The sequence below is a fragment of the Schistocerca serialis genome, chromosome 1 (assembly GCF_023864345.2).
Source record: "Schistocerca serialis cubense isolate TAMUIC-IGC-003099 chromosome 1, iqSchSeri2.2, whole genome shotgun sequence".
NCBI classification, from domain to species: domain Eukaryota; kingdom Metazoa; phylum Arthropoda; class Insecta; order Orthoptera; family Acrididae; genus Schistocerca; species Schistocerca serialis.
The window spans coordinates 113,438,111-113,460,937 of record NC_064638.1 but is presented as its reverse complement, the minus strand read 5'-3'; the positions used below and the strand labels follow the sequence as shown (position 1 = coordinate 113,460,937).

The 22,827-nt window shown below is 40.0% G+C and overlaps 1 protein-coding gene across 3 annotated transcripts in view; it reads left to right on the top strand.

Moving 5' to 3' along the window:
* Positions 1-21,739, top strand: part of LOC126463008 (sulfotransferase 1C4) — a 63,718-nt gene extending 41,979 nt beyond the window's left edge. For all 3 annotated transcript variants that reach the window (XM_050096120.1, XM_050096119.1, XM_050096121.1), the window contains 2 exons: positions 8,181-8,364; positions 19,234-21,739. In XM_050096120.1, the coding sequence (XP_049952077.1) occupies positions 8,181-8,364; positions 19,234-19,355 (306 nt within the window). In that variant the 3' untranslated portion in view covers positions 19,356-21,739. The remainder of the gene's footprint in view (positions 1-8,180; positions 8,365-19,233) is intronic.
* Positions 21,740-22,827: the final 1,088 nt, after the last annotated feature.

The window sequence follows — 22,827 nt, the reverse complement described above, 5'->3', positions numbered from 1 at the left end:
AAGCAAGGGTGGTAACATTAAGAGTGCAATGGGAAGTTCACTGTTAAATGCAGAGGAGAGAGTGGATAGGTGGAGAGAGTATGCTGGTGGCCTCTATAAGGGCGAAGACTTGTCTGATGTGATAGAAGAAGAAACAGGAATTGATGTAAACGAGATAGGGTGTCCTGTATTAGGATCAGAATTTAAGAGAGCTTTGGTAGAATTGGGATCAAATAAGGCAGAAGGGATAGATAACATTCCATCAGAATGTCTAAAATCGTTGGGGGGAAGTGGCAACAAAATGATTGTTCCCATTGGTGTGCAGAATATATGAGAGTGGTGTTATACCATCAGACTTATGGCAAAATAAACATCCACACAGTTCTGAAGATAGCAAAAGCTGACAAGTGCAAGAATTATCGCACAATCAGGTTAACAGCTTGTGGATCCAAGTTGCTGACAAGAATAATATACAGAAGAATGGAAAAGAGAATTGGGAATGTGTTATATGACGATCAGTTTGGCTTTATGAAAGGTAAAGGCACCTCGGAGGCTTTTCTGACTTATTAGTGGGGTTGGACATAGATTAATAAAAAGTGGACACTTTTACTTGGTGCCTGGCTGTTTGGTGAATGCTGGCTGACTTTGAATGATTCAAATGGCTCTGAGCACTATGGGACTTAACATCTGAAGTCATCATTCCCCTAGAACATAGAACTACTTAAACCTAACTAACCTAAGGACATCACACACATCCATGCTCGAGGCAGGATTCGAATCTGTGACCGTAGTGGTCACGCGGTTCCAGACTGAAGCGCCTAGAACCGCTTAGCCACACCGGCCGGCGGCTGACTTTGAGCTGCTCCGGAATGTTTGTTGTCGCTGCCAACAGCAACACTATAACAGTATTGTGTGCCCTAGCAGTAAGGACCCACTGTATGATTAGTGCAGATTCGTATGTGGTGTTGTACCTAGTAATTCTCAATATTATTTATAAAAAAGAGTAAAGAATCTTTACCAGTACCTTGTCCTTCTAGCGACTCATCAACAATTTTCTTGTTACTTCTGCTATGCACTAATCTATTACACATTCATTTCTTTTATAAACTGTAAGTTGGCTGCTCTACAAGAAAGAGGAGAGGATTGTTCAAAAAGCACATGTGCAACAGTCTGATCATAAGCTTCTGCTCCCAACATGCCCCTTTATAGGTGCAAAATAAAAATACGAGATCAATACAGTTGCAGGGGAAACCCTCTCAGAATGACAGCTCATTATACGAATAGGTTAGAGCAGTAGCAGGGATGAACTCTCAATAACTTGTCAAACCAGCACTTTTTCATTCTTATTTATTATGTACTCTTATGCAACAGTGTAAATGCAAGTTTAACAGATTTTCCAGTAAAGAGGTGGGGGGTGGTGGTGAGAAGTGTATATTTGAACATTGGAGAAGCGAAGCCCTTACTTCTAAATATTTGGGGAGGGGCACAAAGCACCTTGCCCCCCTCCCATCTGTCATGGGTTATTTTGGTGCCTAGGTAGCAGAATGCCTTAACTTCCTCTACTTCTTGACCATCAGTCCTGTTGTTAAGTTTCTCGCTGTCCTCATTACTTTCATCTTTCTTTGATTTACATTCAATCCATATTCTGTACTAATTAGACTGTTTATTCTGTTCAACAGATCCTCTATTTCTTCACTTTCACTGAGGATAGCAACATCGTCATTGAATTTTATCATTGATATCCTTTCACCTTGAATTTTAATTCAACTCTTGAACATTTTTTTATTTCCATTATTGTTTCATTGCTGCACGGACTGAATGGTAAGGGTAAAAGACTACATCCCTCACATACACCCTTTTTAATCCAAGCACTTCGTTCTTGGTCTTCCACTCTTATTATTCCATCTTGGCTCTTGCATATGTTGTGTATTACCCATCTTTCCTTGGAGCTTACCCATATTTTCCATAGAATGTCAAACTTCTTGCACCATTTGACACTGTCAAACTCTTTTCCAGGTTGACAAATCCTATGAACATGTCTTATTAATCTATGTCCAACTCCAAACCTCGTATCATTTGAGGTGCATTCACTAATATGCCACACATTGGACAGTGTGTTACTGTGACTCAGATGGATTAGATGGATTATTAATCAGTCTTGTGTCCCTCACTGACCAGTTTAAAATGTACAAGCTAATATTTAGGAAGAAAATTACTGATGCACCAAGTGCTAGTGATGGTGAACCTACAGCTAGTGTTAGACATGCTGTGTGAGAAAACAATGACAAAAGTATTGACAAAAGTGTGGCAGTGACAAAAAAAAAAAAAAAAAAAATAATAATCACGCTATTTCATGAAAATAAAGCATCACATTTATCAGCCCTCATGCAGTCAGCAATTTGCATGGATCAATTGCAATAAGGTAAAAGGTGTTACTTTTGCAAAAAAATGTTCAGGGAAATTTGGGAATACAGAAATAAAAGTCCCTTAGGAAAAATAAATAGAAATTGTAGGGAAGCCAAGGCAAAATGGTTTCATGAAAAATCTGAAGATATTGAGAAAGAAATGTATGTTGGAAGGGCTGATTCAGCATATGGAAAAATCAAAACAATTTTTGGTGAAATTAAAAGCAAGGGTGGTAACATTAAGAGTGCAATGGGAAGTTCACTGTTAAATGCAGAGGAGAGAGTGGATAGGTGGAGAGAGTATGCTGGTGGCCTCTATAAGGGCGAAGACTTGTCTGATGTGATAGAAGAAGAAACAGGAATTGATGTAAACGAGATAGGGTGTCCTGTATTAGGATCAGAATTTAAGAGAGCTTTGGTAGAATTGGGATCAAATAAGGCAGAAGGGATAGATAACATTCCATCAGAATGTCTAAAATCGTTGGGGGGAAGTGGCAACAAAATGATTGTTCCCATTGGTGTGCAGAATATATGAGAGTGGTGTTATACCATCAGACTTATGGCAAAATAAACATCCACACAGTTCTGAAGATAGCAAAAGCTGACAAGTGCAAGAATTATCGCACAATCAGGTTAACAGCTTGTGGATCCAAGTTGCTGACAAGAATAATATACAGAAGAATGGAAAAGAGAATTGGGAATGTGTTATATGACGATCAGTTTGGCTTTATGAAAGGTAAAGGCACCTCGGAGGCTTTTCTGACTTATTAGTGGGGTTGGACATAGATTAATAAAAAGTGGACACTTTTACTTGGTGCCTGGCTGTTTGGTGAATGCTGGCTGACTTTGAATGATTCAAATGGCTCTGAGCACTATGGGACTTAACATCTGAAGTCATCATTCCCCTAGAACATAGAACTACTTAAACCTAACTAACCTAAGGACATCACACACATCCATGCTCGAGGCAGGATTCGAATCTGTGACCGTAGTGGTCACGCGGTTCCAGACTGAAGCGCCTAGAACCGCTTAGCCACACCGGCCGGCGGCTGACTTTGAGCTGCTCCGGAATGTTTGTTGTCGCTGCCAACAGCAACACTATAACAGTATTGTGTGCCCTAGCAGTAAGGACCCACTGTATGATTAGTGCAGATTCGTATGTGGTGTTGTACCTAGTAATTCTCAATATTATTTATAAAAAAGAGTAAAGAATCTTTACCAGTACCTTGTCCTTCTAGCGACTCATCAACAATTTTCTTGTTACTTCTGCTATGCACTAATCTATTACACATTCATTTCTTTTATAAACTGTAAGTTGGCTGCTCTACAAGAAAGAGGAGAGGATTGTTCAAAAAGCACATGTGCAACAGTCTGATCATAAGCTTCTGCTCCCAACATGCCCCTTTATAGGTGCAAAATAAAAATACGAGATCAATACAGTTGCAGGGGAAACCCTCTCAGAATGACAGCTCATTATACAAATAGGTTAGAGCAGTAGCAGGGATGAACTCTCAATAACTTGTCAAACCAGCACTTTTTCATTCTTATTTATTATGTACTCTTATGCAACAGTGTAAATGCAAGTTTAACAGATTTTCCAGTAAAGAGGTGGGGGGTGGTGGTGAGAAGTGTATATTTGAACATTGGAGAAGCGAAGCCCCTACTTCTAAATATTTGGGGAGGGGCACAAAGCACCTTGCCCCCCTCCGCTTCCCCACCAAAGTTAGTGTCTCTGATCATATTTGTTTCTAGTTTAGATAACGTTGAGGTCTCCAGTTGCTGATCCTGTTCTGCAGCTAAACACAAAATCAGTTAAAATACTAATCTGTCTTAATTGCAAGGATTTATTAAAAACTTAAGATCACTTTTCAAAGTGGTAACTGGTTTTGATTTTATCAAAAATCATCTTCAGACCATCTCTCTGAAATGTTTACCATTGATATTCTTGAGAGGGAAACAGGTATCAAAATTACACACTTCATCTACATAATAAATGTGGATTGACAGACTTAATAAAATAAAATGTTTTTATACTATCAGATGGTGAGCAGAGAGGTGGCGCATTGGGAGGTGTTGGAGAACACCACTGGTAACTGCTAGATAGTGTCAAAATGCTGTGTATTATAAAGACAAAGTTGCACCCCTCACCTGTTGAATGACATCATTGAGAGCCAATAGGACTTAACATATGATGGTAACGTAGGTAAAACTCAAATACTGAAGCAAAGATAAGCGTAGCAACACCAACCGTTACATCCCCCGCCCCTTTCCCCCAATCTTGACCACTTGACCATGTGTGCTCTCGTTCTCTGAGCCTATCAGTGCTATTGGCTGATCTAGTGTGTAACTTCAGGGGTTCAGAGCATTCCTTTATATGAAGTTTGCACCCTTAAAGGTGTTCTTATGACATTTCTAGGTGAAATTACTACATTTAGCCTTGTTATGGTATAGCGTTCTGTTTGCTCCACACTCTTGTCAAATTTTGAATCAATTGTTCTTGGCTTCCTGTTCACATAGTCTGATGAATTTAGCTCACAGCTCGTTTGTACTTCACGTCTACCATCTTGACATTCGGTTATGACACAGTTGCATAGCCAGCAGATGTGCCCCACTTAGCAATGTTTCCGTCAGTTAGAAATGAAATTTTATTCCTGTAGTTACTATTCTGCTGTGCAACAGCACCATTACTTGTATTTTCTTGGCTTTAATGAAAACTTCGATCTGAGATTTGGTCAAACTGAAGTTGATGCCAGCGTGAAATGTGAGGAGGTCTTTCCAAAATGTAGAGGCATATAATTACATTCTCTGCGAGAAAAACAGCTAAAAGAGAGCTACAAGTTTACAAAATGTCAGCAAGTAAGTTGTATGGGAAACTAAACCACATAACTAAATTGTGCTTGCAACATGATGAAATTGTCAGTCTCCTGTTTGGCTTTATACAGAGTTACCAAAAATTTGCATTCAAGGTATCTATGAGTTGGTTGATTTGATAACTTAAAGACCAAAATGTCTAAATTATTTTTGTGTGAAGGGAAAGCAAATTGTCAGTGAAGTTGGTAGCATGTTTTTTTCTCATACATAAATGAATCTTTACTCCTATAAGTAACAAAATAAAGAAAGTTCAAACAATGGAAAATCCAGGATGGAATGTAACAATACCAGAAAAAGGAAAGTTGCTACTCACCATATAGCGAAGATACTGAGTTGCGATAGGCACAACAAAAAGATTCACACAATTATAGCTTTTGGCCATTGAGGCCTTTGTCAGCAGTAGACACACACACACACACACACACACACACACACACACAAATGCAAATGTAACTTGCACACATGTCTGCAGTCTCAGAGAGTTGAAACTACATTGCGAGCAGCAGCACCAGTGCGTTATGGGAGTGGTGACTGGGTGGGGGTAAGGAGGAGGCTGGGGCAGGGAGGGGGAGGGATAGTATGGTGGGAGTGGTGGACAGTGAAGTGTTGCAGTTTAGATGGAGGGCAGGAGAGAAGGTGTGGAGGGGGGAGGGGATAAGTAGCGGAAAGGATAGAAGTAAAAAGAAATTAAAAGACTGGTTGTGGCGGTGAAATGACGGCTGTGTAGTGCTGGAATGGGAACAGGGATGGGGCTCGATGGGTGAGGGCAGTGACTAATGAAGGTTTAGGCCAGGATGGTCATGGGAACATAGGATGTATTGCAGGGAAAGTTCCCACCTGCGCAATTCAGAAAAGCTGGTGTTGGTGGGAAGGATCCATATGGCACAGGCTGTGAAGCAGTCATTGAGATGAGGGATATCACGTTTGGCAGCGTATTCAGCAACAGGGTGGTCCACTTGTTTTTTGGCCATAGTTCGTCGGTGGCCATTCATGTGGACAGACAGCTTGTCGGTTGTCATGCCTACATAGAATGCAGCACAGCGGTTGCAGCTTACCTAGTAAATCACATAGTTGGTTTCACAGGTAACTCTGCCCTTGATGGGATAGGTGATGTTAGTGACTGGACTGGAGTAGGTGATGGTAGGAGGATGAATGGGACAGGTCTTGCATCTAGGTCTATTGCAGGGGTATGAGCCATGAGGTAAGGGATTGGGAGCAGGGGTTGTGTAAGGACGGATGAGTATATTGTGAAGGTTCAGTGGACAGCGGAATACCACAGTAGGAGGAGTGGGAAGCATAGTGGGCAGGACATTTCTCATTTCAGGGTACAACAAGAGGTAATTGAAACACTGGCGTAGAATGCAATTCAGTGGCTCCAGTCCTGGATGGTACTGAGTTACCAGGAGAATGCTTCTCTGTGGCCGGACTGTGGGACTTTGGGAGGTGGTGGGAGACTGGAAAGATAAGGCACGGGAGATTTGTTTTTGTGCAAGGATGGGAGGATATTTACGGTCAGCGAAGGCTTCAGTGAGACCCTCGGTATATTCTGAGAGAGACTGCTCATCACTGCAGATGCGATGACTATGGGTGTCTAGGCTGTACAGAAAGGACTTCTTGGTATGGAATGGATGGCAGCTGTCGAAGTGGAGGTATTGCTGGTGGTTAATAGGTTTGATATGGACAGAGATACTGATGTTGCCATCTCTGAGGTGAAGGTCAACATCTAGGAAGGTGGCTTGTTGGGTTGAGTAGGACCAGGTAAAGCAAATGGGGGAGAAGTTGTTGAGGTTCTGGAGGAATGTGAATAAGGTGTCCTCACTTTCAATCCAGATAGCAAAGATGTCATCAATGAATCTGAGCCAGCTGAGAGGTTTAGAATTCTGGGTTTTTAGGAAGGATTCCAAAAAGAAACCTTTTTTATTATGGTTGTCCGGGACAAATCTGCAACCACACAATGATTTGATTCTGTCCTACTCTGACAGGCCACATAAACAAAATAGTACATTACTTCTGATCAGTGGCCATTCCTGTCTTCCCAATAAATGGGATTGTGGTACAATAAAGAAAAATCGCTATTCATTTGACTGCATGTATGTTCTAAAACACTACGAGGCCCTAATCATACATTAAGACAAGTGATGAAATTTGAATCTCCCACACATTTTGGATTGTCATAGTTGGTGGAAAGGCTGCTTAAGAAAAATCCTGCAGCCATAAAATCAGTAGGAAAGACTGTTACTGCTCAATAGAAAAAGAGTGTTGAACATGTCAGATGTTTTGTAGTATTTGCATGTTTGTTTTCATATAGAGAGTAAAGAGTGATTGCTACATTGAGATCCATCTGCCTTGTTAATGAAATACTTACCTTCTCTAAGTATAATCAATCATCAGCCGATATTCATTTAGTGGAGAAGCAACATAAGCTTTTTCCCAAATTGTATTCTTAGGAAGTGCAATTGAGATCAATTTCAGAAGGAGAGTACACCAAAAGATTTTATATATGAGATGTGTACAAAAAAAATTGAATTTCTTCTCAATTTGGAAAACCAAACATTTCTGCGATCATCAGTTCATTTGTAGAAGGAATCTCTAATCAGGTTATCTTAAATTTTCATTTAAACTTCCAGGTTTGCCCACAATGCTCCTTTACTTCTGACAGTCACTTTTTAAATGCACTTGCAGCAGGACAGGAATTCATGTGCCATGGTTTGTGTGTGTGTGTGTGTGTGTGTGTGTGTGTGTGTGTTTGTGTGTGTGTGTGTATGTGTGTAAGTGTGTGTTCCCATAGTCATTTATGGCTTGTTGTGTCTATTGATACTATTGTGATAGTTTAACTTAAGGTATAAGCATTAAAAGCTTTAATGAATATACGGTTGTAGTTCATGTGATGAAAGTATATTTAAACTAATCACTAACTCCTTGCAGGACATTTCAGAAACTGTTGAAAGAGTGGCAGACTTTCTTGGGAAATCTCTAACTGATGAACAGGTATCAGAGCTCACATCATATTTGCATATAAATAATTTCCGTAAAAACACAGCAGTCAACATGGATCAGCTGAAAGACATTGGACTGCTGCAGAATGGAGAGCAGGATTTTATAAGGAAAGGTATTATTAACAAGTCAAGCATTATCTCAGCTACTATCAACTTTACCTACTATTTTTATTAGGTCATAGAATTTACTACCCGATTCAGATGCATCACTTGTGAAATACAAAATTTATTGTGAATCTAACAAGAAAGAAGACAAACATTTAGTTTTCTCCCTTCAAAATAGAAGCATCCTCCTTTTTTGGATCCTGCTCCTCTGCCACATGAAATACAATGTGCTCATCTTAGGTGTTTCATTAACATTTCCATTTCTTTTGCATATATTAATGAAAACTACAATACTTCAATACTGTAAGTGAGCAGGGGATTAAATTCTCATCTTCCTTCCTTTCTCCCAAGTACCTTGGAAAAATCGTAATATAATTTTAGCTGGAGTTGCAGACAACAGTTGGCATCACTTATTGAATAAACAACTGGCACCAGTCACAAAACTGACAATGCTCCTCTCACAAGTGTGACAATACTGTCACTCTTTGAGGAGTAATGCAAAACTTGGATAAGGTGCAATGTGGAACTTGCTAATGCAAAGCTTCAAGAGTCACTTGGGAGGAGAGGAGGCAGGAGAGAGACATACATAACTAGCCGTAGATGTAACTGATGCATCATCTATAGTATGGTCTCCATCTGAATGCATCTGGAAAGAAGTTACTTGCACAATTAAGAATCAGCAGGGTTCAGTGAGACTAAGGCAGTATCTATCCAGACCCAATGATTTCCGATGTTTTCACTACATCTTTTTAAAGCCTTCCAAAAAAAAAAGTGCTAAACAGCTACCAGTACAGGAAAATACTGTAGCTTGGGGAAATAAGTGAACGTGAAAGAACATTTTCCATCAAACATAGGAAGCTCTATAAATAAAAAGGGTGTACAAAATTCTTTTACTGTATCTTTTCAGTATCAGGTCACACAAATGTTACTCCTGGTTTTGGCTTCTTAGAAACTCATCATTAGATGATATTTTAAATAGAAAGGACAAAGGAGAGTAGTAAATCTTAAGAAACTAAATGAAACTTTCAAATCAACTTCTGTATGCAACTGTGATGACACACTTCCCAGTGTTCACACCTGCCACTTGTCTGCTCAAGCAGATGACAAATGCTACAGCAGAAGATGCATGGGCATGTGCCAGACCATTAGTATGTAATGAGGACCCTAGCATGACGTGGATTCTCTCCCCAGTTATGTTTTTGCTGTAGGTGGGTTTTTCCAGGTAGAAAGTGCAGACAGAAGCCTTTATCCCACAACTGACACTTCCCGAATGGATGTCCAGAGAACAATACATCTGACACTGTAGCTGAACATTACAGGCTGCTCACATTATGATGGAGAACCAGTGGGCCTACCTCTTTAAATAATCGGGCAACCGTGTCCCCCTTGCCCAGACAGTTATTCCAGATGTGACATTGAGCATTGCTTCTCAATTACCACCAACATTAATACCAGCAAGACAGCAGTCCGGCACCTTCCAGAGACTCCAATAAATGGTGCAGTGTGTGTGCCCACCAGAGCATGCTTCCAAGTCTTTATATACTTCTCCACAAGTGGCCTTCCTATACATGTAAAAGTAATGTTGCCTTTATTAACACCCCTTCAAGTGAACTGGTAGTTAGACATTCACCTCATAACTATTCCATTTAACCTCTCACCTTAAACTGAGGATGTAGATTTGTGTTATTAGTGAGATGTGTCTGGCCTAGACACAACAGCTGGACCATCGTGCACATTCGTCCATCTCTGCATCTTTGTATATTCTCTTGTTGACGTATTTCTGTCAGCAATCTAGTATGATAATCTGCTAAATAGCCTCCATCCACCACGTACATTTCATTCCACTAAATGGACCATTTGTATGCCAGTGCACTTAAATTGTTTTCTCTCCTTCCATACCCAACATGCCTACCCCCTTAGCAGTTAGCTTTATGATAGCCACTAGCAGAACAAGTGAAGAAAAAACTTATTCCCACACTGGTGGACATGACGATCAGCCCAGATTTGGTAATCTGTTCCATGCTTACCCCTGACATGTTCCACACAGCCCCAGCATGCCTTGCTTGCTCACACACACTCCATGCCCATACCCCACCCCGCCATGGCTTATGATTAGCAATTGCAAATGGATGGGTTTCAGATTTTCATCAGTTACTGTGCACAGTTCATCAGGAGTACTGATACTGAAGTGCAAGCCACTTGTCCGACATCCAGACATGCCAGGCCTCTGCCCACGTGCCAAAAAATATTTGCAGGCTCCTCCGTCACCAGTGTTTCCACAAAATGCCTACTAAAGATGCATTCTGCAAGTTGCAAATTGGTTACCAAGAATCATAAAGTCTACACTACATACTGAAGAAGGAACATTTGTTAAAACAAACTATTACAAAACAAGTGTGAACTGACAGAAAAAAGAATTCCAAATAAACTAGAAAAGAAAAAAAGAAAGAAGAATCACGTCATAATAGATCAGAAAATATTGTTGGGGAACTTCTTCTATTCCAATGAAGAGTCTCTTCACACAAACCCTAAAGATTAATCTTTTAGGTTATGTTGTGTCTTGGTCTTCAGTCTAAAAATTGGTTTCATGCAGCTCTCCATAACAGTCTTCCCCGTGCTAGTCTTTGTTTGTTTTAACTGCTGACATCATTTTCCAAAACTATTCTAAAATATTATCTCACCTGAGCAATAATAATATCCTAAGCACATCACAGTTTGGATTTAAGAAGAGTTGCTCTACTGAGAATGCTATTTACATGCTAACTCACCAAATTTGAGAAGCATCAAATAGTGGTGGTTAGTATTTTCTGTGACCTATCTAATGGATCTGACCGTGAATCACAGTCGTCTCCTAGATAAACTGAAATTTTGTGGGACTGATGATATAGTCAGCCAATAGATAACGTCAGATATAACCAAAAGAATGCACAAAGTTGTGGTTAGTAATTCGACCAATGTAGTCCTTACAACATTATTCTGACTGGGGAGAAATCATGTATGGGGTTCCCCAAGGCTGAATCTTAGGTCTGCTATTGTTCCTTATATATGCCAACGATCTTCTGTCTAACATACAACAAGCAGAATTACATTGTTTTTGCATGTCTTTTGCACACTAATATTGTAATCAAGCCAAGCATAAAGAAACAGAAGAAATGGTAAACAATCTTCTTAAAAGTATTAGTGACTGATTTTCTGTGAATGGTCTCATCCTTCTTTTTAAAAAGACACAAAATATTCATTTCTGCACAATCAGAGTGTTACACCAAGCCGGCTGATGCGGCCGAGTGGTTCTAGACGCTTCAGTCTGGAACCGTGCGACCGCTGTGGTCGCAGGTTCGAATCCTGCCTCGGGCATGTATGTGTGTGATGTCCTTAGGTTAGTTAGGTTTAAGTAGTTCTAAGTCTAGCCCCGCCCCCCCCCCCCCCCCCCATGAACCATGGACCTTGCCATTGGTGGGAAGGCTTGCGTGCCTCAACGATACAGATAGCCGTACAATAGGTGCAACCACAACGGAGTGGTATCTGTTGAGAGGCCAGACAAACGTGTGGTTCCTGAAGAGGGGCAGCAGCCTTTTCAGTAGTTGCAGGGGCAACAGTCTGGATGATTGACTGACCCGGCCCTGTAACACTAACCAAAATGGCCTTGCTGTTCTGGTACTGTGAACGGCTGAAAGCAAGGGGAAACTACAGCCGTAATTTTTCCCGAGGGCATGCAGCTTTACTGTATGATTAAATGATGATGGCGTCCTCTTGGGTAAAATATTCCAGAGGTAAAATAGTCCTCCATTCAGATCTACGAGCGGGGACTACTCAAGAGGACGTTGTTAGCAGGAGAAAGAAAACTGGTGTTCTACGGATCGGAGCATGGAATGTCAGATCCCTTAATCGGGCAGGTAGGTTAGAAAATTTAAAAAGGGAAATGGATAGGTTAAAGTTAGATATAGTGGGAATTAGTGACGTTCGGTGGCAGGAGAACAAGACTTTTCATCAGGTGAATGCAGGGTTATAAACACAAAATCAAATAGGGGTAATGCAGGATTAGGTTTAATAATGAATAAAAAATAGGAGTGCAGGTAAGTTACTACAAACAGCTTAGTGAACACATTATGGTGGCCAAGATAGACATGAAGCCCATGCCTAATACAGTAGTAGTACAAGTTTATATGCCAACTAGCTCTGCAGATGACGAAGAAATTGATGAAATGTATGATGAGATAAAAGAAATTATTCAGGTAGTGAAGGGAGACGAAAATTTAATAGTCATGGGTGACTGGAATTCAAGAGAAGGAAAAGGGAGAGAAGGAAACGTAGTAGGTGAATATAGATTGGGGGTAAGAAATGAAAGAGGAAGCCACCTGGTTGAATTTTGCGCAGAGCATAACTTAATCATAGCTAACACTTGGTTTAAGAATCATGAAAGAAGGTTGTATACATGGAAGAACCCTGGAGATACTAAAAGGTATCAGATAGATTATATAATGGTAAGACAGAGATTTAGGGACCAGGTTTTAAATTGTAAGACATTTCCAGGGGCAGATGTGGATTCTGACCACAATCTATTGGTTATGACCTGCAGATTAAAACTGAAGAAACTGCAAAAGGGTGGGAATTTAAGGAGATGGGACCTGAATAAACTGACTAAACTATGGGTCGTACAGACTTTCAGGGAGAGCATAAGGGAACAATTGACAGGAATGGGGGAAAGAAATACAGTAGAAGAAGAATGTGTAGCTTTGAGGGATGGAATAGTGAAGGCATCAGAGGATCAAATAGGTAAAAAGATGAGGGCTAGTAGAAACCCTTGGGTAACAGAAGAAATATTGAATTTAATTGATGAAAGGAGAAAATATAAAAATGCAGTAAACGAAGCAGGCAAAAAGGAATACAAACGTCTCAAAAATGATATCGACAGGAAGCACAAAATGGCTAAGCAGGGATGGCTAGAGGACAAATGTAAGGATGTAGAGGCTTATCTCACTAGGGGTAAGATAGATACTGCCTACAGGGAAATTAAAGCGACCTTTGGAGAAAGGAGAACCACTTGCATGAATATCAAGAGCTTTGATGGAAACCCAGTTCTAAGCAAAGAAGGGAAAGCAGAAAGAGGGAAGGTTTATATAGAAGGTCTATACAAGGGCAATGTACTTGAGGACAATATTATGGAAATGGAAGAGGATGTAGATGAAGATGAAGTGGGAGATATGATAGTGCGTGAAGAGTTTGACATAGCACTGAAAGACCCGAGTCGAAACAAGGCCCCCAGAGTAGACAACATTCCAATAGAACTACTGACAGCCTTGGGAGAGCCATTCCTGACAAAACTCTACCATCTGGTGAGAAAGATGTATGAGACAGGCGAAATACCCTCAGACTTCAAGAAGACTATAATAATTCCAATCCCAAAGAAAGCAGGTGTTGACAGGTGAAAATTACCAAACTATCAGTTTAATAAGTCACAGCTGCAAAATACTAATGTGAATTCTTTACATACGAATGGAAAAACTGAAGCAACCTCAGGAAAGATCAGTTTGGATTCCGTAGAAATGTTGGAACACATGAGGCAATACTGACCCTATGACTTAACTTAGAAGAAAGATTAAGGAAAGGCAAACCTATGTTTCTAGCATTTGTAGACTTAGAGAAAGCTTTTGACAATGTTGATTGGAATACTCTCTTTCAAATTCTGAAGGTTGCAGGGGTAACATACCGAGAGTGAATGGCTATTTACAATTTGTACAGAAACCAGATGGCAGTTATAAGAGTCGAGGGGTATGAAAGGGAAGCAGTGGTTAGGAAGGGAGTGAGACAGGGTTGTAGCCTATCCCCAATGTTATTCAATCTGTATATTGAGCAAGCAATAAAGGAAACAAAAGAAAAGTTTGGAGTAGGTATTAAAATCCATGGAGAAGAAATAAAAACTTTGAGGTTCGCCGATGACATTGTAATTCTGTCAGAGACAGCAAAGGACTTGGAAGAGCAGTTGAGCAGAATGGACAGTGTCTTGAAAGGAGGGTATAAGATGAACATAAACAAAAGCAAAACGAGGATAATGGAATGTAGTCGAATTAAGTCAGGTGATACTGAGGGAATTAGATTAGGAAATGAGACATTTAAAGTAGTAAAGGAGTTTTGCTATTTGGGGAGCAAAATAACTGATGATGGTCGAAGTAGAGAGGATATAAAATGTAGACTGGCAATGGCAAGGAAAGTGTTTCTGAAGAGGAGAAATTTGTTAACATCGAGCATAGATTTAAGTGTCAGGAAGTCATTTCTGAAAGGTTTTGTATGGAGTGTAGCCATGTATGGAAGTGAAACATGGACGATACGTAGTTTAGACAAGAAGAGAATAGAAGCTTTTGAAAAATGGATCTACAGAAGAATGCTGAAGATTAGATGGGTAGATCACATAGCTAATGAGGAGGTATTGAATAGAATTGGGGAGAAGAGGAGCTTGTGGCACAACTTGACTAGAAGAAGGGATCGGTTGGTATGACATATTCTGAGACATCGAGGGATCACCAATTTAGTATTGGAGGGCAGTGTGGAGGGTAAAAATCGTAGAGGGAGACCAAGAGATGAATACACTAAGCAGATTCAGAAGGATGTAGGCTGCAGTAAGTACTGGGAGATGAAGAAGCTTGCACAGGATAGAGTAGCATGGAGAGCTGCATCAAACCAGTCTCAGGACTGAAGACCACAACAACAACAAGTCTAGGGGACTGATGACTTCAGATATTAAGTCCCATAGTGGTCAGAGCCATTTGAATCATTTTTTTACACCAATGACAAGTGTAACACATGGCATGGAAATAATAAATAGGGTGGAAATTTCAAAATTCTTAGGTGTCCATATCAATGAGAATTTAAACTGAAAAAAGTTCATACGGTATTGAAGTTCCTAAAACATCTTAGCTCAGCTACATTTGCACTTAAAATAATTGGAAATCTTGGTGAGGGACAAATCTGTATGTTGACATATTTTGCATATTTTCATTCAGTAATGTCACAGGGGATAATGTTCTGGGGTAGCTCTTCTTGAAGCTAGAAAGTGTAGCTCAAAAACGTGCTGTAAGAATAATATGTAGTGCTCACACATAATCATTTTGTAGACATCTCTGTAAGGAGTTAGGCATTAGGACTACAGTTTCACAATATATTTATATTCCTTCATGAAGCATGTTGCAAATATCCACTGCAATTCAAAAGGAACAGTGATGTACATAATTACAATACCAGAAGTAAAAATGACATTCATTACTCCATAGTAAAGTTGTCTTCAGCACAAAAGGAGGTGCACAACACTGCAAGTAAAATTTTTGAAAACTTATCCAGCAATATAAAATGTCTAACAAAGAGATAGAGGGGCTGGCCAGTACTTACCTCAGCTCAGTACAGCCGATAGATACACAAAAAACAGAACCAAAAATTTATGTTCCTAGCTTTTGGAACAAATGTTCCTTCATCAGGGAGGAGAGAGGGGAAAGAAAGGGAAGAAGGGAAAGTAGATTCAGTTACTCACAACCCAGGTTATGAAGCAACAGGGAAAGGAAAACAGGGAGGGTAGCAAGGATGGAGGCATGGTTGTCAGAGGGAAGCCAAAGATATTCTAATGTGACTACTGTGCCAGCTTCAAACCAAAGAGGATGCATACAGAAGTAAAGAGGTATATAGTATAAAGATAAACACAACTATGTAGTTTGAAAAGATGCGTGAATGGCTAAAGAGGAAAGGGAAAGAGGAGAAGACTGAAGAGTAAATGGGGGTGAGGTTGTTTAATGTAGGTTCAGTCCAGAGGGATGTCGGGATGAAAGGATGTATTGGAGTGCAAGTTCCCATCTTCGCAGTTCAGAGGGACTGGTGTTGGGTGGGAGAAGCCAAATGGCACATACAGTGTAGCAGGTTCCTAGGTCCCTAGAATTATGCTGGAGGGCGTGCTCCGCTACTGGGTATTGGACATCTCCTAGGCGGACAGTTCGTCTGTATCCGTTCATGCGCTCAGCCTGTTTAGTTGTTGTCATACTGATGTAAAAGGCTGTGCAGTGCAGGCATGTCAGTTGATAAATGACATGTGTAGTTTCACACATGGCCCTGCCTTGAATTGTGTATGTTTTACCAGTAGCGGGGCTGGAGTAGGTGGTTGTGGGGGGATGCATGGGGCAGGTTTTGCAGCGGGGTCGGTTACAGGGGTAGGAACCGCTGGGTAGAGAAGGTAGTCTGGGAATATTGTAGGGTTTAACAAGGATGTTACGGAGGTTAGGGGGGTGACGAAAGGCAACTCTGGGTGGTGTGGGGAGAATTTTGTCAAGGGGTGATCTCATTTCAGGGGTTGACTAGATAAAGTCATATCCCTGGCGGAGTAATTTGTTGATGTTTTCGAGGCCAGGATAATATTGGGTGACAAGGGGGATGCTTCTGTGTGGTCTGGGGATAGGAACATTGTTGTTGGACGGGGAGGAATGTATTGCTCGGGAGATCTGTTTGTGGACAAGGTCTGCAGGATAGTTGCGGGAGAGGAAAGCACTGGTTAGGTTATTGGTGTAACTGTTGAGGGATTCGTCACTGAAGCATATACGTTTGCCACGAATACCTAGGCTGTAGGGAAGGGAGCGTTTGATGTGGAATGGATGGCAGCTATCAAAGTGAAGGTACTGTTGTTTGTTTGTGGGTTTGATATGGACAGAGGTGTGGATGTGAGCTTCAACAAGATGAAGGTCAACATCCAGGAAGGTGGCTTGGGTTTTGGAGAAGGACCAGGTGAAATTCAGATTCGAAAAGGAGTTGAGGTTATGGAGGAAATTAAGGAGTGTTTCTTCACCATGAGTCCAGACCACAAAGATGTCATCTATAAACCTATACCAGGCCAGGGGAAGCAGCTGTTGGGTCTTCAGGAAAGCTTCCTCCATGCGGCCCATAAAGAGGTTGGCATAGGACGGAGCCATCCTGGTTCCCATGGCCATTCCCCTGATTTGTTTGTAGGTCTGGCCTTCAAAAGTGAAGTAATTATGGGTGAGGATGAAGTTGGTAAGTGTGATAAGGAATGAGGTTTTTGGAAGATCTTCGGGTGGGCGTTGGGAGAGGTAGTGCTCAAGGGCAGAGAGACCATGGGTATGTGGGATGTTTGTGTAAAGGGATGTAGTATCTATGGTGACAAGAAAGGTTTCAGGTGGGAGAGGAGTGGGAATGGATTTGAGGTGTTCTAGGAAGTGATTTGTGTCTTTGATGTAGGATGGGAGTCTGCGGGTGATAGGTTGGAGGTGTTGGTCTACCAGATCTGAGATACGTTCTGTTGGGGCTTTGAAGCCTGCCACAATGGGACGGCCAGGATGGTTCTCTTTGTGGATTTTGGGTAATAGGTAGAAGGTAGGGGTACGTGGCTCAGGTGGAGTGAGTAAGTCTATGGAAGCCGTTGTGAGGCCTTGTGAGGGACCTTAGATTTTTAGGATTTTCTGCAGCTCAGTCTGGATGGAGGGAATGGGATCCTGGGTAACAGCTTTGTAGGTTGAGGTGTCGGAGAGTTGACGCTGTCCTTCTGCCACATACTCCACACGGTTAAGTACGACAGTTGTGGAGCCTTTATCTGCCGGGAGGATGACAATAGAGCGGTCTATTTTCAGCTCCTTAATGGCACGGGATTCAGCTGGGGTGATGTTCGGGGTTGTCAGGATGTTCTTCAAGAAGGACTAGGAGGCAACACTGGATGTGAGGAATTCCTGAAATGAATGCAAGGGATGGTTTTGGGGGAGGGGAGGAGGATCCCTTTGAGAAGGCGGTCGGAACTGTTCTAGACAAGGTTCAACACTGGGTCTAGTATTTGGGGGCTGTGTTTGGGTAGTGAAGTGATATTTCCAGTTGAGGTTCCGGGTGAATGAGAGGAGATCTTTAACCAGGGCAGTGTGGTTGAATTTAGGCGTGGGGCTAAAGATTAAGCCTTTTGATAGATCAGATGTCTCTGGAGGAGAGAGGGATCTGGATGAGAGGTTTAGAACTGAATTGGGACTGGTGATATGTGGCATTTGACTGTGGTTGTAGTTGAGATTTGGTCTGTGTGGGATATATGCTGGGATGGGGAGATGGAGTAGGGTGGCTAGACTAGGTTTGTTGGCTATGAGGGGGGTTTGTTGAAGGTTCTGTTGTGGTTGGTGTTTGTGAGGGATAGGGAGAGGGACCCCACTTCTTAGGTGTTGCACTAGCACTGTGGATAGTTTTTTTCAGGTGGTGTGTGGCATGGAACTCAAGTTTGCAGCTGGCTTCTAGGATGATGTTCCTGAGTGTGTTCTCCAAGCAAGGGTTTGAGAGGTGGAGAACTTTGAAGAGAGATAGGAGCTGTTGGGAGTGGTGGTTACATGAAGTAGTGTAGAGATTCAGGACAAGTTGGGTAAGGGCTAAGGATTGAAGGTTCTGGAAGTCCAGGAGAGACTGGTGGAAGGAGGAATTGCACCCAGAGATGGGAACTTTTAACTATCCACAGTGGTAGTGCAACAGAAGATTTTCTTGTTTTCTTGTCTGTTTATCTTCCATGTCTGGCTACACTATACAAAAATACTTTCCTAAAATATTACCTAGATATTATGTATTTATGTATGCAGAAGGTGTTACAAAAGGCAATCTACATTTATAGCATTTAGATTATTTATTATCAATATTATAAAATATCATTTAATTATGTTTAGTCATTTCATTATATTAGATTTAAATAAAATATATGTCATGACTCCTTTCTGCATCTCTGGCTTCCATCTCCTAGGGATTCACAGTAAACGACTAATGTAATGTGGTGTAATAATATAATAGTAGAAGGAAAAATATGATATAATAAGTAACAGATGTGTTTAAACTGTATAGAACTAGACTGTCTCAAACATGAAAATATGTTTCAGGTCAAAATGGTTCATGGATTGATGAGTTCACACCTGAGTTGGATAAAAGGGCAAATGAATGGATAAAAGAAAATTTGAAACACACTGACCTCAGATTTCCTGTAAAACTTGTAGAAGAATAAACATTAGAATTTGTTTTGCTAAATGGTGTCTCTTTTTACTCAAGTTGAATGGAATGTAGAAGACCAATAGGAACTACTTGTGAATGTCCACATTTTGTGTAGCTGTTGAAGGCTTGTTACAAATTTTCTGCTGCAGATAATGTGCTCTTCTAAAAAGTAATGCTTGCTCTGTGAGAACAGTGCACTTATTAAAGTACCTGTAAAGATAAAATAAATTAGAATGTAAGCTGACTGCTTGCTACACTTCGACATGAATATTTTGTGTGCAGTATACAACCTCATCTTCCCTAGTGAGATGATGCTTTGGATCACGGATGGGCAATCTTTGGTGACCCATGGGCCTCATTCACGTAATTAAACTCACTGGCCATCTAGTCATGTGATGCAACAGCAGCACTCCCAGTGCATGAAGTCAAAACTATAATGTCCATGACGTTTATGTTTTTGCAGTAACACACTGATGTGAATGGTACTTCTTTCCCAACATGCCACGCCAGCAAATTATATATCAAAGTATATGTTTTTGAGAGTACATTCATTTTATGGTCACCCAATCTTCAGATGTTTATATTTGTTTACTCATCATGAAAAAGCTTTCTTGCTTATGGTATTTTACAACATCATTAGTGAAGAAACAATGTTCACAACACACAAATAAATATAAACACCCGAAGACTAGATGTTGGGCATCTTTAAATATCAAACTTGAAAAATAAATGCCTATAAAAGCAACTAGTTGCAGCTAATTCACTAAATATTACCTTCAATTTCAACAGCTGCAGTGTTCTGATACACCCACATTCTCTCTTCCATGAATTTGTTCTGTGAGCCAGATTAAACTTAATCCACCAGTTGCCCAGCTGTGCTTGAGCTGTATGTTGAAATCAAATGAAGTTTGAAGTGTTGTTTAGCTAATTGCATTAATTACTTAAAATGTCGATTCAGACAGCATGTTAATTTTTATAACATATTTTCTGTTACTCTACTATCTGTATGATAATGTAACTTACATACAGGTATGTGTGTGGGGGTGTACCACATTGGATAGAAGATGCATAAGAAATATTGCAAAATGTGGAGGTCATGGGTAGAAAGCATGTTCACTGAGTTGATTGGGGTTTGGTTGATTTGGGGAGAGGAGACCAAACTGTGAGGTCATTGGTCTCATTGACTAGGGAAGGATGGGGAAGGAAGTCGGGCATGCTCTTTCAAAGGAACCATCCTGGCATTTGCGTGAGGCAGTTTAGGGAAATCACAAAAAACCTAAATCAGGATGGCCAGATACGGGGTCAAACTGTCATCCTCCCGAATGCGAATCCAGTGTGCTAACCATTGCACCACCTTGCTTGGTATGGTCACTGAGTGAGAGAAAAGCAGCAGCAGAATAAAATGATGAAAACTACTGCACCAGTGGCTGAAGGTATGAAGCAAGGAATGAGAGAGAGGAATCTGGATCAACAGTCTACATCAATGCTAATGATAAAATATGCTGCTAAATTTTAGACTACTTTCATAAAGTCTATAAACCCTACATAAATAATGGAATCAATACATCTTTTTCAGGTTTTCAGAAGTGATCTGTCACACAGGATCAACTTATAGTGTATTGCTGGCTGTTGTTACTGAACACACATACATATCATCACTCAAAATCAATCTTAAATGCAGTCAAAGTGTTGATATTTGTATGTTGGGAATGAGGTTGTATTGTGGATTGTGATTTATTTGTCTTATAACATACATATGCTAATTATTTGATTAGAGTACTGGAGACATGTGGAAATATGATTAATACAATTCCACTGATATAAAACTATAGTTAATGAGATGGAGTAGTATTTAAACATTAATGTAACTTTTCTGTGAAAAGAAACATTTACATATTTACATAAAGAGACAACTGATAAACTACATTTTGCTCAAATATTCAATTCATCCTTTGTGATATCTTCAACTGAGTAGTAGTGTTGCTGAGGTGGAGTATGATCTAGCTTTGTTTTCAGTGAATCTAGGATCATAGTCAGAATGTTCTTGGCTTTTAGTTTGTTGAAATTTTGTCCTATTATTTTATGCAGAAATTTGAAAACTTTTGTGGGTATCCAATCCCAACCTGCACAATATTTGTGTTTCTACTTCTGCTGCTGATGCTGTTTTGAATTGTGTGAGGCATTCAGACATTTAACTGCTCTGAAGGGAAATACTTTATTGTCATAATCTGCAACATTGACATCTGGTTTAGCTACATTAGTGAAGAATTCATTGTAGCATTCTGAAATTTGAGCTGGATTTACAATAATTTCATTCTCAAACTTGATTTTATAAATTTTGTGACTAGAGGCTCTAATATCTAATTCAGATTTCACAACTGACGAAACTGCCTTTGATTTACTCTTACGACTTAAAATTAATATATTTGCCATTTGTTTTGCTGGCGTGATAATTTTATTAAATGTTATTTTGTATTATCTAACATATTCAATAAAATCAGTATTTTTATTATATCTTGGTTTCTTATGTAGCTGTCTTTTCTTAGTACTAGAGATTTTTGTGTGTTTAGTAATCTATTTAAATTTATTTGCCATTTATTAAAACAAGTTTTAGATGGAATCATTTCATTGAATTCATTTAAAACACTACTTCAAAATGATTTAAAATTCACAGGACTAGAAATATTTTGCTCAAGGTGCTATTCTGTCTCACTCAGCTTGTCATGAAATGAAATCATGTTTTCCTGATTAAAATTTCTTTCTGCATAGAACTTCCTTACATGACCTGGGCAGCTCAATGAATAATGCTGAATGACTGGAAAAAAAAAATTGTGCACATCCTCAAAAATTTAATTTGTTATAATAGTGTCAATATATGTAGCAAACTGAGCATTTTGTCTCACTGGTTCCAAACAACTTTAATTTAAAATATTTTTTTTTTTATTATGTCAATGAATTTTAATGCTTCACAGTTTTCATGCAACACATTGATGCTTAAATCAGCAGCAATATCCTCACTGAAGCTATGCTTCACTGCAATGTATTCTTAGATTTGTATTGTTCCCTACTGCTTTGCATAAGCAATTCTTCAACTAATTTAGTATTGGCATTTTTTCCTCATTTGTTCATTCATTCATTCCTTGTGTTCAGTAGAGTCCATCAAAAAAAGAATCTTCAGGGATGTGGAAGGCGTGAATGTATAAGAAACTCATACAGCTTAATCTGTACACTGTAGTACAACAATATGTAGTCAGTATACTGCTTAATACTACTTCTGCTTGTACCACTCATGTGGAAGCTAATGAATTATAAGAAAAGTTTGTACTTTGAAAAGAGCCTTCCTCACTCACATTAGTTTCATGTTGGATGTGCTAAGGCAGTATTAGACTCTGTTTACAGAAATTTGGTGTGGGCTGATCCTTACTTACAGTTGGATATTACCTATACCCTGGATGATGTAACCTGGGCCTATATTACTGTAACCC